Source organism: Dendropsophus ebraccatus, chromosome 3 (genome assembly GCF_027789765.1).
Source record: "Dendropsophus ebraccatus isolate aDenEbr1 chromosome 3, aDenEbr1.pat, whole genome shotgun sequence".
NCBI classification, from domain to species: Eukaryota; Metazoa; Chordata; class Amphibia; order Anura; family Hylidae; genus Dendropsophus; species Dendropsophus ebraccatus.
The window spans coordinates 132,924,656-132,939,235 of NC_091456.1; the positions used below are offsets into that span (position 1 = coordinate 132,924,656).

The following is a 14,580-nucleotide window of genomic DNA, read 5'->3' on the forward strand; positions in this document are numbered from 1 at the left end:
ATAGCTTTTTAAAAATTAATAAATAAATTGAGTTTAGTACAAGTCAGTTCCTTTCTGGAATTACAACTACATGTAAAATCAGTTTAAGTGATGAAAACAGGATTTACACCAGTTGTAGTAGGAAAACAAAAGTGCAAAATACAACAAGAACTTTTAACATTACTATTTCTGAGTGACTTCATTTTTTATATGGATTTTGGCAGCAAGTGGTAGTTTACATTTATACTGTTGGCTAGATTCTTTTGCAAGACAAAAAATTATATTAATGATTTGAATCTCAATGTTTCTAATAACATTTTAAGTAGTAAATTCTTTCAGAGGTATTTCACCTTTTTGTGTATTAAATAAAAACAAAAACTATTGTATAACAGGGATATATATCGACCAGCAAGGCTTGACTGAAGCAAAACTTGAACAGGTCTTGTTCTTTGTTGTTAAGTTGTTGCTATAGAAACAGATTTTTAAATTAGGCAAGTCCCTAGCAACCAATCTTCAGCTACTCAGATCAACATTGTAAGGCTTAAAGTGACACTGTCACCCCCTTTGTGCATTCTGACATCTCTACACAGGTGTAAATGGTAAATTTAGCGTTTTTCATACCTTATTTCATATCATACGTCATGGTGTTTGTTCAAGTAAAAAATCCTTTTATCAACTGCAGATTGTATTAAGTGGGCGTGGCCTAGCGGCATTAGCGCCACTTAGCTCTGCCCACAATGGCACCGTTGACCCCACCCCCTTGACGTCCATTGGTTGGCCGACGTAAAGGGGGTGGGGTCTAGTCCTTTCGGCCAGCCTGTTCCAATGGCTGACGAGGGGGCGGGGCCAACTGTGGAGTTGTGGGCAGGGCTAAGTGGCGATAATGCCGCGAGGCCCCACCCACTTAACACAATCTACAGTTGATAAAAGGTTACTTTTTACTTGAACAAGCACCATGACGTATGATATAAAATAAGGTATGAAAACCGCTAAATTTACTCTTTACACCTGTGTGGAGATGTCAGAATGCACAAAAGGGGGTGACAGTGTCACTTTAACTGTGCAAACATTAAAGAACAGACAATTGGGTTTGGTAGAGTCAAGATCGTGTTTTGTTTGTTTTTAGAGTCTTCTACTGCCATAATATTTTTTTTTTTAAATGTATGTGTGTGTGGGGGGGGGGGGGGGGGGGGGTTTCTTTAAGGTTATACTTTGATCAACCAACAGAATTCAGCTCCTATAGCTATTAAAAAAAATGCCTGGTTCCCATAAAAAAATGTGCATGCCACATAATATTTTTTACAGTTCACAATAAAAACACTTATGAATTTACATACAGTAATAATTTATTTAGAAATGTTCAGTTAGATTACTCTGAGACATTCAGTCTCATCATAAAAGAGCAGCCATCTCACCTCAAATACCAGACAAACTATACAGCATAGCAGTGAAATAAACCTACCTAATCTCTGATAAAACAGTCTAAAAGGAGGGGGGGGGGGGGGGGGGGAGTTGGTTGTTGTCTAACTGCAACACAGATTTCCTTTTTTTCATTGTAGATTTTTACACAATACCTACTGTACCTATGCACATCATGAGATCACAGTACTTGGATTGTCAGATCAGTCATGCAGAAAGGCCAGCCAGGAGGTGGGGGAGAGAATGGAAAAAAAACAAAAACCTTTCAGTAGAAATCACATTGCTGTTAACAACTGCATGATAAATTGCTTACGTAAATGTATTCACAATTGCTAAACCCACGGTCTATTTCCTGTTTCGATACAAGTTTTACCTGATATGATAAGGTTGGTCAGATTTTTTCAATAAATGGATACAGCTACAATTAGAAAGGGTTTTTTTTTGTTATTTTTGTTGTTTACAGTACTTTTCGGTGCCAAAAAAGCTTGAATTGCTTTTAAAGGCCGAAACAGTTTCTTGAAAAAGCTCTATAAATATCCTATGTTTTATTATTTTAAACTGTATCAGTTATTTTACAGTGAATAAGTGAAAATATTGTTTCATGAATTATGGCTTCCTGAACAACCCTCATCAAAAATCAGTATTTACAGATTTTATATTTGTGTCATTGAACAATATACATGGACAGCTAAAAAATAATACATCATTATTTCATTTGAAATAACTGCAGATAGTCTTTTCAAACTGAAGTCACCAAATATGATCCAGAATGTCTTTTAGGACTCTGTGAACCACTAGAGTCTGTAGCTTCACTTTTTGAGTCCCTTTTCTTTGAGTTTGCAGTCACAGGTGTTGGGATCTGAGATGGTCGGGCTGTGCTATTATCTGCATTGCTTTTTCTGGGACTAGGGTTATAATTGAATGGAGTTACACGTGCAGCAACAGTCCCACTGGGTGAGCTGTGTTTGCTTGAACTGCTTGAGCTAAACGGAGTACGCTCTGTAACACAATTTTCATTTGTCTCCTGCCCTGGCTGGCTGTTGATTACTGGTTTTGGATCAGTCCCTTTTGGATCCAAACCATCCAATTTAATAAATGATTTCTGCCTATTTTCCAAAACAAGCCCATTTCCATTCCCTGAATTATGCCTTCCTTGTGAGTTTTTTTCTCCCTCATCCTTTTCCCCTTGTTCTGAAATATTGTCAATAACTGGGGGTGAATTTCCAGTAGGGGATCTGCCTGACCTAGGGTTATTGATTGGGCAGTCCTCAATTCTTACCCATACATCCTCTGTTTTAGAAACTGCCGGTGCCATTTGAAACACTGTCCTAGCTTCTGCTGATTCAGCAACAGTACTATTATTTGCAGTCTCAAGTATTTCGTTTTCCTTTATTTTTCTCCAAGTTCCTTTCGCAGATGGACAGTCTGTTGTAGATTTAGGCCCTGGAAAGGAACAGGGCGGTTTTTCATCTTCGCTTCTTGCTTTCTCACTAGATTCTGAAGAAGCTGACAAAATTGAAGATGAGCTTCCAGTTCTTCTCCAAGTGCTAACGCGAGGGAGTGATGATGAATGCTTACTATGCTCACGCTTCCAAGTCCCAGATCGAGTAATTGGAAGCCTAGATGGCGATTCAGAATGGGACCGGCTTATATCATGACGCTTTCTGACGTCGCCATGCTCTGATGAAGTATTTAGGTTTGGGGGCGTTTTTCTCCATCCGCCTGACTGTACAGAATGGGTTGATAATGACATATCAGGAAGAGAAGGGCTTAATACTGGTGTCTGAGACTGAGACCTCGTTGGGGAGTCAGCTCTTGATGAAGACGACAAGGACTCAAATGACGCAGACTCCTCCAATTTTCTTCTTAAAGTTGGACTAGGAGCTTCCTTTATAAAAGTTGACTGGCGTACTAAAGCTGGTCTTTCAGATCTATCAGACTCACTTCCACTTGATTTTGTTGAAGACATTCTAGACAGCTCTACTTTTTTAGTCGATCCAGTGTTGTTTGTATTTTGATTCAAGCCTTTTGATGCAGACTCGCTTCTTGGAATTCCACTGGATGTTTTGGGTAGATTTGACTGTTTGGTCAAATTCTGCTGACTTAACTGCCTACCAGGAGATGTATATGACATTCTGCCTGAACCAGAGGATTTGGTGGATGCTGTGCTAGGGGAAGATGTTCTTGGCAACTGAGAAAATTTGTTTGGCGGACTAATCCCATTTCTGCCTGGAGAGATGGAACTTCGACCAGGTGACTGCATAGGTCTGCTTAATGGTTGAGGGGAAGGCCTTGAGGGAGTAGAGTCTCTTGAACCTGATCTAGAAGGTCCCTTACTTGGTCCACCTGAGGTAGCAGTTGATCGGTTATTGTAGAATGATTCTGATTTTATTGGTTTTTGCACTCTAGGAGAGCTAACAGAGTTGTCATTAGAACTTTTAGCTGGGGTATTCTTTAGGACAGGAACCTTCTTCGAAACAGGGCTCGTACTTGGAGAACTAGCACGGACTCCTGGAATATGAATCATTGTTCTACCTCGAGATATTGAGGGCATAGTTGCTTGTGCTGGAGGTTTACACTGACTTGAAAAATCAGAGCTAGAGCGTGATTTTCCTGTTATCATACTTTTATACACCTTCTTTCCCCCTTTAATGCCTTTAGACTCGTCTTCATTTTTCTTTCCCTCCAGAGAACTTTTCTCTCCAGGCTTTAAAATTCTTGGCCCTTTGTTTGCAGTGATAGGTTTTTCTTCTTTGTCAGGTGTTAGATGGAAAGGTGATCCTAAAGAAATACCGGATTTTAAAGAAAGTATTGAATCTGAGTCTGAAGATCCTTGTCGGGACAATGAGACAGCAGCAGCTGCCTGATGTAATCGACTAACTATTGAATTGGCACCTTCCTGGATTGCTTTCCAGTCAAAGCTTTCTGAATCTGGAGAAAATGCATTTTCAGAATCTGGGCTTTGTAAGTCTCTTAAATCTAGGGTAAGATCTGGCTCTTCAGCAAGAATACCACCAATACTATTCGAACGGACCTTCTCATTTTCACTTTTGTTCTTTGAGGGCTTTTTCTTCTTTGGCATTGCAGAACTAATGCATTCTTGCAGCAAATCATCTTCAGAGTCAATACTTAAAGAACTCAGAGAGCTATTACGAGAAAAACAAACTGGGGTATCTTCAACATGAAAAGATTTGGGAGCGTACCCTGAGGTCTGAGGTCTCCGCATTTCTATCTGGGAGTCAGGTTGTTCATTTTGCTTAGTTGGCTCAACTTCTTTATTATTATTTTCTTGGTCAATATCACTTAATGAGCTGAGAGATGAATTGCGGGAAAAGCATACAGGTGTATTTTCAATAGCAAAATTTTGCATTTTCTCATCAGATGCTCCTGCTTGGACTTTAGATGTAGGTGGAAATGAAGCCTGCTTTTGCAGTAAGGATTTAGATGAACCTCTTCCAGCTTTATTTTGCTCGTGCTGCCCTTGCCCTAATGACTGATTTGATGATGGGTAATTTTTATCTGCTTTTGTGTCCGTTTCTTTCACTTCTTTTTCTTTCCTCAACTCTTCCTTTTCTTTGGAAAGATCAACATCATCTTCATCAAAATCTAATGAACTCAAAGAATCATTCCTTGAAAAGCAGTAAGGTGTGCCCTCAATTGGAGTATAGTGGTGAGGTGAATCAAATGCAAAGCTTCCTTTTACACGTTCCTCGTTGTTTGGTATTTTCTCATTTGTTTCCCTTGGAGTTTTAGCATTTGGTTTTCTTGTGTCACTGTAAGGTTTCTCAGGAATTAAACTACTTTTTTGATCTGAGTTTTTCTTTGAACGGCCATCTGGTTGTGGCATAGGTTTTACTGGGGAGGTTGACTTCCTTTCATGTTCTTGTGCATTTCTATTTCCTGTAGCACTAGTAGATGTATGATTCATTTGATCCATAATCTTTTTGACTCTATAAGGCTTGTGGCTTTTACCTTTGGGCATTGCAGAATGTATGCACTCTGCAAGGATATCACCTTCCTCTGTTTTATCTTCATCTACCCCTGGAGCAGTAGTCTTTGAGCTTTTTCCACCTTGTCTCTCATCTGTACTCTTACCTTCGGGTATTGTGTCCCTTCTTTCATAGTTAGCAGGTGCAGCATTAGCCTGATTGCTTACTAGCTCATTTGGTGGTGATTCTATTGTGAGGTCACTGAGAGAAGTTGCAGTGGAAAAATTTATAGGCGTGCCTTCCACACAATACACTTTAGGCATATCATCTGCATGGGTGAAACTCACATGCTTTTGAGTTTGAAGTCTGTTTTGAGGAGGAAGTAGTTTATAAACTGGAAGTTGGCTTGGTTTCCTAGCAGTAGGAGGAGGGGCTTTGGATGCAGCTGGTTGGGAAGATTTCTTATTTTTTCTTGAGGATTTTGTAGGCATAGCAGATATTATACATTCCTCCAATATGTCAATATCATCATCAGTGTCATCTAGCATGTCTTTTTCTGGTTCTCCTTGTTTCTCTTCCTTTTTCTCCAGGCGTTCTGAAGATTCTTTAGATTTCTCAGACTCTGCTTCATTGACTGGATCATTTTCAAGCACCGGAGGCATAATTTTAAGCTCCACATCTTTAGGAATATATGGTTCATCAAGGCTAAGAGCACTGAGGCTGGATGCACAGGAAAATCCTTCTGGTGTACTCTCAGTAGCAAAATGGAGCAAGGTGTCAGCTTCCTGAAGTACCTGAACCCTCTGAACTGCTGCATGCACAGCAGTCTGTTTAGCCACAGGCTCCCTTTCCTCTGCATTACTTGTTGCCTTTGGTTTACTTATCTCTCTCTTACTTTGTGCCACTTGAGGGGGTGGTGGAGTTTTACATCTGCTTGGAGGCATTGTTTGCCCTGGGCTGTCGGGAAGGTCACTAGGACTTATTATTCCACTAACCATACCACTGCATGGTTCACTTTGCACAGAGCTAGCTATTGAATGACTTTCAAAACTATCCAGTGAGCTCACAGAGGTACATCTGCTGAACATTAAGGGAGTTTCTTGGACATAATGTTCTGGAGGGCTTTTAGGTGTCTGAGCACCACTTTTTGAGGGAGATTTAGCCCCTGAAGAAAATTCAACCGATTTGTGTCTTGAGGCATCTGATGGAGACAAGTTTGAAGTTGGAAGTCTAGATGTCTTAGTTCTTATATGATGTGGTGCTGAACGAGTTTCAGTAGAAGCACCTTCTTTAGATGTAGAATCCCTGCCATCTTTTAGTTCAGTTACTTGAAGATTGTTATTTCCACCTTCTCCCTGGACACTTCTCTCTCGTCCTTCAATTTCATCTTCAGCAGACGACAAAGATGATAGGGAACTGCAGCGAGAAAAACATATAGGTGTGTCTTCAACACAGTAGGTCTGTATTGTCTCTTGGTTGATTGAAGGAGGTTTACTTGTAGCTTGTTTCTGTCTGGATTGTCCACTTCTGGTTTGAGCAGAATTTGGATGAAGTTGATTCTGTCTGTTTGTATTTGGCGATGGTGTTGGCATATTACTGCTAGATGACACATGATCTTTTTTAGTTCTCTGTTTAGAAGAGCTCTTTGAGAAGGAAAATGATGACTTTTGAGTTGACGGTGGAACATCTGCTTGATACTTACGACTGTAATCAATGGGCTGCTCAACATGATGTTCTTCTTGGTTATAGGTAGTGATATTGAAGTTAACTTGCCTGTCATCTTCCTCCTCCTGCTGATCTTCCTCAGAATAACGTTCACCAAAATTTGTTGTTTTGTCATCATCGTACTCGTCAACCTGACAATGTGGTTTACTAGACTTTTGATTCATTCCAATAGTAGAATTTGCTCTCAATTGATCTCCTTGTGTGTTAGGAGCTCTTGATCGATATGGAGACACATTTTCTGGCTGGCTAAAGTGTGAAGAGAATTTTTTGTGTTTTTCATCTTTATTTTCAGTAAATGCATTATAAGACGTCTTTTGGTTTCTAGGTTGCCTTTGCTCATTTTGTTTTATTTCATTGTCTATCAAGTGTTTGGGTCTTGCCCATCGATCATTCTGAGTTGGGCTTTGTCTGCCAGAATTCAGCTGTTCATCTGAGTATTTTAAACTATAATTTATTGGGGTGTCTAGTTCAGTATCATTATCGTCCATGTGATTAGCACTGTGTATTTTGTGAGCTAAACCTGCAGGATATTGTCCATAACTGCAAAATTTACTCTCATCATCCTCAGAGTAAGCTTCAACGGAAGGTTTTACTTGACCACGTTTTCCATAACCATCTGTGCTGCCAACACTGTTTAGACTATCATTTGATGACATTTTGATATAGGATACAGGACATGCTCTGTTAGAATGATCTCCCTTAAAACTGTATGGATTTGTCAGAGAATGGTTTGAAGAAGTCTTTCTAGAACCATTTCTTTCTTCCAATGAGCTGTGCATTTCTGAAGTCGGTGGAGAAATTCTTTCCTCAACAAGATGAATATTAGAGACCTCATCCAACACTTTAGAAATTGGAGCAGTAGCTGTTAGCTGTATTCCACGCTTAGAGGAATTTCCTTCACTCACTGAATGATAGGCATTTATTCCTTGCCTTTCCCTGTCCTTTTCTGTCCTGTTGCCATCACCTGCAGTCCTGGAAGATTGTGCTGGCAAAACTGTCGCATTCATATATGGAGAAAGAACGGTTAAATTCCCAGGGTTAAAGTTGTCAGACCTACAGATAGACTCATCATGTCGACTGGGGTCTAGAGCATATTCACTGTACATATTCTGCTTATGTCTCTGTTTATTGCGGTGAGAGGTTTTAGGACTTAGGTTATCAATGTTGTCAAAGGTTTCAGATAAATGTTGTGCGTCAAGCTCTGCTTCTAATGCTTTCTGCTTGCGAACATGAAGAGATGGGACAGTAGATCCTGGAGACATGATATTGGCATCTTTATATTTAGCAGGTCTATTTGCCATAAGATTTCTTAGAGCTGCTGCACTGCCCATTGCTATCATTTTGTGCTTTGAATGTATGAGGTTCTTCAGCATGCTGACGGCACCCATATCCCACAGAGCTTCCTGATCCTTTGCATTACGTGCAGATAAATTCCACAAGGTCCCGCAAGCATTGCTGACAATTGTCAGACTGTGTGACTTTAAGTGCTGTAATAATGTCTGCAAGCAGTTGTTCTCCCGTAGGATTTGCCTAGGATGAAACAGGGAAAAAATATTACACAAATAATAATAATTATAACTTTACATACTAAAAATTTGTATGCAATATCTGAGTATTATTAGGCACTTTTGAATAGAAAATTTATTACTAAAGTAAATGTGCAAATTAAACGATTGAAAACCATCTATAGATGTCATTTACAAAGTACTTCTATATAGTATTTTACACATACCTATGATCTTCATTGGTGGCAATGAGGCTTGATACATTGCGCAGTATTCCTCCTCCACTTTCAATAATGGCTAGTGTATTGGTCTGACTTCTGTAAGTTAATGTGCCAACTAAAAAAGCCAGGGCTCCATCAACTGAGCATATGTCTGCTTTATTCTCTGTACAGTGGGCTGACAAGTTCCACAGGGCGCTCAGTACACTTTTTAGTGTGGACTCCTTAAAAACAATAAAAAAATTATTGTGCAAAATACCATTAGAAGATTTAGAGTTTGTAATACTTTCAATATACCTGAACTGCATAGAGACTAGTACTAGAGCATGTAAATGCAAATCGACATTATTTATTCACCTTCTTAACATCCAGGGCACATTCTGTCAGTGCTTTCACACTGCCAACTTCACGCAAAGTCTTTTTACTGTTGACATCTGCTCTCCAAGACAGGTTCCTAAGAACACTTGCAATGACCTGCAACACATAATAATGAATAACAAATACAGCTTTTTCGTAATTCTTTCATATTGCTGGTGTTTTCTGTGCAATGTAGCCAAAAGACCAGTAAGGTTGCAGTCTCTACTCTTGGCAAACCGGTTTCATTTCTTTATTTACTTTTGGCCCATACACATATGATAGTTGTCCGCTATCTTTTTAGGATCCCTACATATACATGTCCTAAACTAAATGGGAAGGGGTTGATAAACAGTGGCTTACCTCCCCAAGAACAAAAGGATTCAACATGCCCAATCCAGACATTGTTGAGGAAGAGTTGGTAAGCTTCCATACACATTTGACAGGTAGCCATTACAAAAAGTCTAACAAACAACAAGTCAAATAACCCCATATGAGGTAACGTGAATTGTCCACTTAAGTTTTTTACAAAGGGGCCCTGAAGAGCGCTTCCAATTTGGGTGGTGGTATCAAGCAGAGCTGCATATGCAGAAGTCCATGCAAATAACTTTCAGTACACTACAGGGTATGTTATATAGGCTGAACTAAACAATCTATATTTACTCTGCCTCCAACATTTTAAGCTGCTCAAAGCAGCCATAGTACATATACAGCTAATATACATCTATATTTTTCACTGCATGACAACTTACCAAAACCACAACATTTCATATATCAATGTTATAGATGGTTTTTGTATGAGCTGTAATAAAAGCCTTTTTTATATAGCAATTTAAACACCATAAGCCCAGTAGACACATTACCTGCTGCAAATCTTCACTTTCTGATTTTAGCTGAGCTACGAGGGCTCTCATACAGCTTTTCATCGAACACAGAGTAGCCTGAAAGCCAAAAACCCAAAAAATGAAAACAAACAATATGCATCGGATGATGAGAAACAGAAAATGTTTACCAACAGATTGGATATATAGAGCGGACAAGTAGAGAATGTGTAATAACTACCTTATTCGCTACATCTCCAAATGTTAAGTTGGTCAATGCCATTCCAGCATATCGCCGCAAAGTAACACTATAGTGGTCATTTATAAGTCCATACATTTCACAGTCCACTTGCAAAAGCTCTGCAATAGCCTGCAATCCTCCTAGAAGTACAAAATAAAATCGCAATTTAGAAGTCACCTTCTTCTCCAACTTGTCAGTAACAGTATATGTTGTACATGACCTTACCAAGTTCATTCATTGCATGCCTATGTTCTTCATCAAATGAGAGTTTCATTAGTACACACACAGCAGGACAGATCTGGTGTTCCACAGGAGCAGGCACTGAATTTAAACATGACAATACAGGTTAAAAAAATGTAATTTTAACAAACCTGATGTCACACAGGGACATTCTTATAAAACTATTTTTACATGCAAATCTATATGTTCATTGTAATCTGTTACATACTAAACTGACAAAAGGCTGAACATTAGTTCACAAGCTAAATATTCATAAACTAAAACATAACATAACATTATTAATCTTATAAAATTGTTGCCTGTATTATGTGTAGGTGCGAGCACATCATTCAGTGAATGGCTGAATTTATAATACATCTGCAGTGTCCATGTACGATATGCGTATAGATAGATATTTACATGCCAAATGTCAAAAGAAAGCCTTTTGATCTCCAGCAGGCTGGTAGAAATTGGTGTACCTGGTATATGTTGGTATAGCGTAAAGAATAATGGTGTCTACCTTTGAGCTATATGAAATTTTCCCAACATATGTATCTGATGTACTATGCAGTGCAAGTAGCCAATAAAGAAGCAATAACAACAAATCTTCCTTTGAGGAAATACATATAGCTAGCAATACATGACCCAAACGGAGTGTCAGTCTCCATACCAGTGGATAAATTATCTGCCCATAGCAGATGTCACTCAATAATATGGCTGTGTCCACAATCTGGTGTCAGCTATTCCCAGTCAAGAAGTAATAAAACTCCCTTAGTTATAAACCTCCAAGATGTGCAGTGTTGTAAATGTTACAAAATCCGTCCTATCATCATACTACATGCTATTTAAGAGTCTATCATACTTGGATTTTTGTCCTGATCCATTCCTTGTTCATGTGCTTCTTGCCATTCCCAACATGTTTCACAGTAAGCCCGAATTTGTTCAAGGAGATGCAAGACTCGTATTTCTCTCCTCCCCCTTTTGTCATCAGGTTGAGAGTGGATGATGTTGTGAAGAGCTGCACTTGCTCTGGCACGGGCTTCCTTACTGCCACGCGAGTTTCCAAGCAGCACTGAATCCTTATCGTTTCCATGTAGTAACTGAATGAGCAGAGGAAGACATCCAGACTGGCGCATGGCAATACAACTATCCTGGGAGCTTGACATGGCTAGTAGAGTGCGAGACATATCATCCTTGTCATGAGTACCAAGCATTGACAGAAGCGAATATACCATTTCCACCTATAAACAGATTATTTTGCATGTTAGATTTATATTTTAAAATGTCAAAAAGTGTCAAACTAAAGAATGTAAGTAACAGTAGAATCTGTTATAATCTTTGTGTCATATCAATCTTTAATCATTATTTTATCAAATATTGCTTACTACAAATTAGTTATATTCTTAAATGGTAATACTACGTTAATTATTAACTAAGCTACAGCTTGCTACTTGTGTAAGAAACTACAGCATACCCCTCTCACCAAGTCCAACACCAGCACTCTTGTCCCTCCCTTACACGCTTCTCAGCAGCAACTTAGGAAAGTCATCAAGGCGGACTGCAGCATCTTCATTGCACTAGACAAGGTGAGTATGGTCTAGTGCTGTGGCTTGATTTTTAAAGTGAAGCATTTGAAGCATTGCAGTACAATGACTATATGGCTATTTATATGAGTATTTAGTTGTTTTATACACTTTTACACCTTTATGTTTTGTTTTGTTTTCTTTTTTCTTCCATTTTTTCTTTTATTTGTTTTCATATGCTTTTGTACCGCACTCCCTAACCCTCTGTGTTGATGTATTGTACTATAAGGGCCCCAGGGCTTATGTATTTGTATGGTTTATGCTTTTAATGTGTTTATGAGCATTTTATCCTGGACTAGACAGAAAGACATTTCAGGTTTAAGATTTTTTTTTTTATTTTTTTTTTATTATATATTTATATACATTTTTATTACATTTTATTATAATAAATTGACACATATCAGATTTTGCTTTGAGGACTGGTATGTTTAAGGATGATTTTTAAAGTGGTTTTCTGGCCTATGCAGGATACCCCCCACCATTAGCTGTTCGGCCAGCTGCAGGGCCAAGCAATGTACGGAAGCTGATATACAGCGATGGATACACTAAGGTATTTCAACACAGCACCCTTAAAGTGAATGGGGGATGTAATGCATTTACCCGGTGCCACTATTAACTTAACTTACAGAGCTGAGGTGCTCACTTCCCATACATTGTCCCAAACAGTTGACTGGTTGTGGTAACAACACAACGCCAAACAGCTAATGATGGACTATTATGTGGAACACAGTCTCATTTATAAAGTGTTTAATATAAATCAATTGAATTAAAAGGCACAGATTTACCAACATTGGAAAAGGAAGTATTAAAATGTCCAATTACCTTGGTACCAAGATGACTGGTCAGTCTTCGTGGAACAGAGTAGGCACTGTTTGAGCTCATAACACTGGCAGACTCATGATCCCCACGAGCTGTGGTACCCTATAATAAGTAAAAAATGTAAATAAAATTCATCATTGCCAGGTAAATTATAGTGCTTTTATCAGTACATAAATAATATACCATAAAGAAAAAAAATATGTTTCAGGCTGTAACACTATACTTATCCATGTCCTTGTAGATGGCAAGTCTTATATCTTACAATGTGCTATTCTGAGAAATTATCAGCTACTCTTATTTTGTTATTTAAATAAGGGTATCTAGGCTGCTAACTCCTGACACACACACAAACATATATATATTTATTATATATTATATATATATATATATATATATATATATATATATTCACTTCCTGGATAAAATGGTGATGTCACGCCCCGACTCCCAGAGCTGTGCGGGCTGTGGCTGCTGGGGAGGATGATGGCAAAGGGATGCTCAGTGTCCCTCCAGTGTCCTGTGTCCCTCTGCCATCATCCTCTCCAGCAGCCACAGGCCGCACAGCTCTGGGAGTCAGGTCGTGACATCACCATTTTATCCAGGAAGTGAAGCCTTGATGCAGTGGTAAGTGCAGGGAAAAAAAGCACTTTATATGCATTTCCCGTAATAAGTGTATATTGGTCATTTGTATAACTTTTGGGGGACAATACAATAATTTAATAAAAATTTTTTGCCTGACTTTTCCTTTAATATTTTTACACAAATCCCTGACGCAAATTTAGGGTTTTAAGACTATTTGTGCTTAATGCTCTATGCATTGCAAAGTTACTCTTTAGCTTTATTAAAGAGTAACATGTGACATGTAGTTTTTGGAGACATAAAATGCTAGTGAAAAAAATCTCTCTTTTTGGATGACTAACACTTATTACATAAAAAAGTAGCTTTTAGAGAAAAATAAAATAAAAACACTTTTATATACTTAAAAAAAAATCTGTGATAAATATGACATTCAAGCATCTACCTTTTGTTTTACTAACAATTCCAAATAGGTACAGTTAATACAGCACCCAGTACAAAGTGCAATGATAAAGACAGTGCTCCTTTTGTTCCTTCTCACAAGTCACAACAACATAAAATATTCACTGGTCCAGAAACACAGAAGCATAAGGACTCGGTCTCAGGGGTATGAAGGGATTACAGCTCCATCCATTAAGTCATGCAGTGATTAACCTTCTCCACCCTTGCAGCACTCATAGACCAGAAGATTCCCCAGATGTCCTATGAATGGCCCTATGCCCCAGCCACTAGCCATCTGGCTGGAAAACACTATTCAATACTAAGTGTAAATGATAGCAGTAGTAATGCACAAAATGCATCTCTAAAATAGGTAAACCAGTGACCCTGCATAAAATATATATTACCTTACATTACATACAAATTGTAACCAAAACTGTTTAATAAAAACCTAATGCATGGTATGCTGAGAATTTATTACTGCACCTTCAGTAATAACCTATTAATGAGTGCACTTAGACTAAGCACAATACTTATGGCACAGAGTTGCAGAACATATGGCTAACCTTTCGGGGGAAGTGCCAGAGACTATACATATCACAGTTTTATCAAAATGACAGAGTACAAAATGAGAAGGTGAAATGGCTTGTTAATGCGTATACAAGCACTGACCTCATCATCAAATTTAGAACTCCAGTACTAACAGTTTGTGTGACACTTGTTTGTCAGACATTATTCTGATCTGCAAGATTTT

The 14,580-nt window shown here is 38.5% G+C and overlaps 1 protein-coding gene across 3 annotated transcripts in view; it reads right to left on the bottom strand.

Moving 5' to 3' along the window:
* Positions 1 to 989: 989 nt before the first annotated feature.
* Positions 990 to 14,580, bottom strand: part of APC (APC regulator of WNT signaling pathway) — a 140,223-nt gene continuing 126,632 nt past the window's right edge. For all 3 annotated transcript variants that reach the window (XM_069962714.1, XM_069962712.1, XM_069962713.1), the window contains 8 exons: positions 12,816 to 12,914; positions 11,273 to 11,651; positions 10,417 to 10,512; positions 10,192 to 10,331; positions 9,993 to 10,070; positions 9,133 to 9,249; positions 8,785 to 8,999; positions 990 to 8,582 (listed from right to left, as the gene is read on the bottom strand). In XM_069962714.1, the coding sequence (XP_069818815.1) occupies positions 2,138 to 8,582; positions 8,785 to 8,999; positions 9,133 to 9,249; positions 9,993 to 10,070; positions 10,192 to 10,331; positions 10,417 to 10,512; positions 11,273 to 11,651; positions 12,816 to 12,914 (7,569 nt within the window). In that variant the 3' untranslated portion in view covers positions 990 to 2,137. The remainder of the gene's footprint in view (positions 8,583 to 8,784; positions 9,000 to 9,132; positions 9,250 to 9,992; positions 10,071 to 10,191; positions 10,332 to 10,416; positions 10,513 to 11,272; positions 11,652 to 12,815; positions 12,915 to 14,580) is intronic.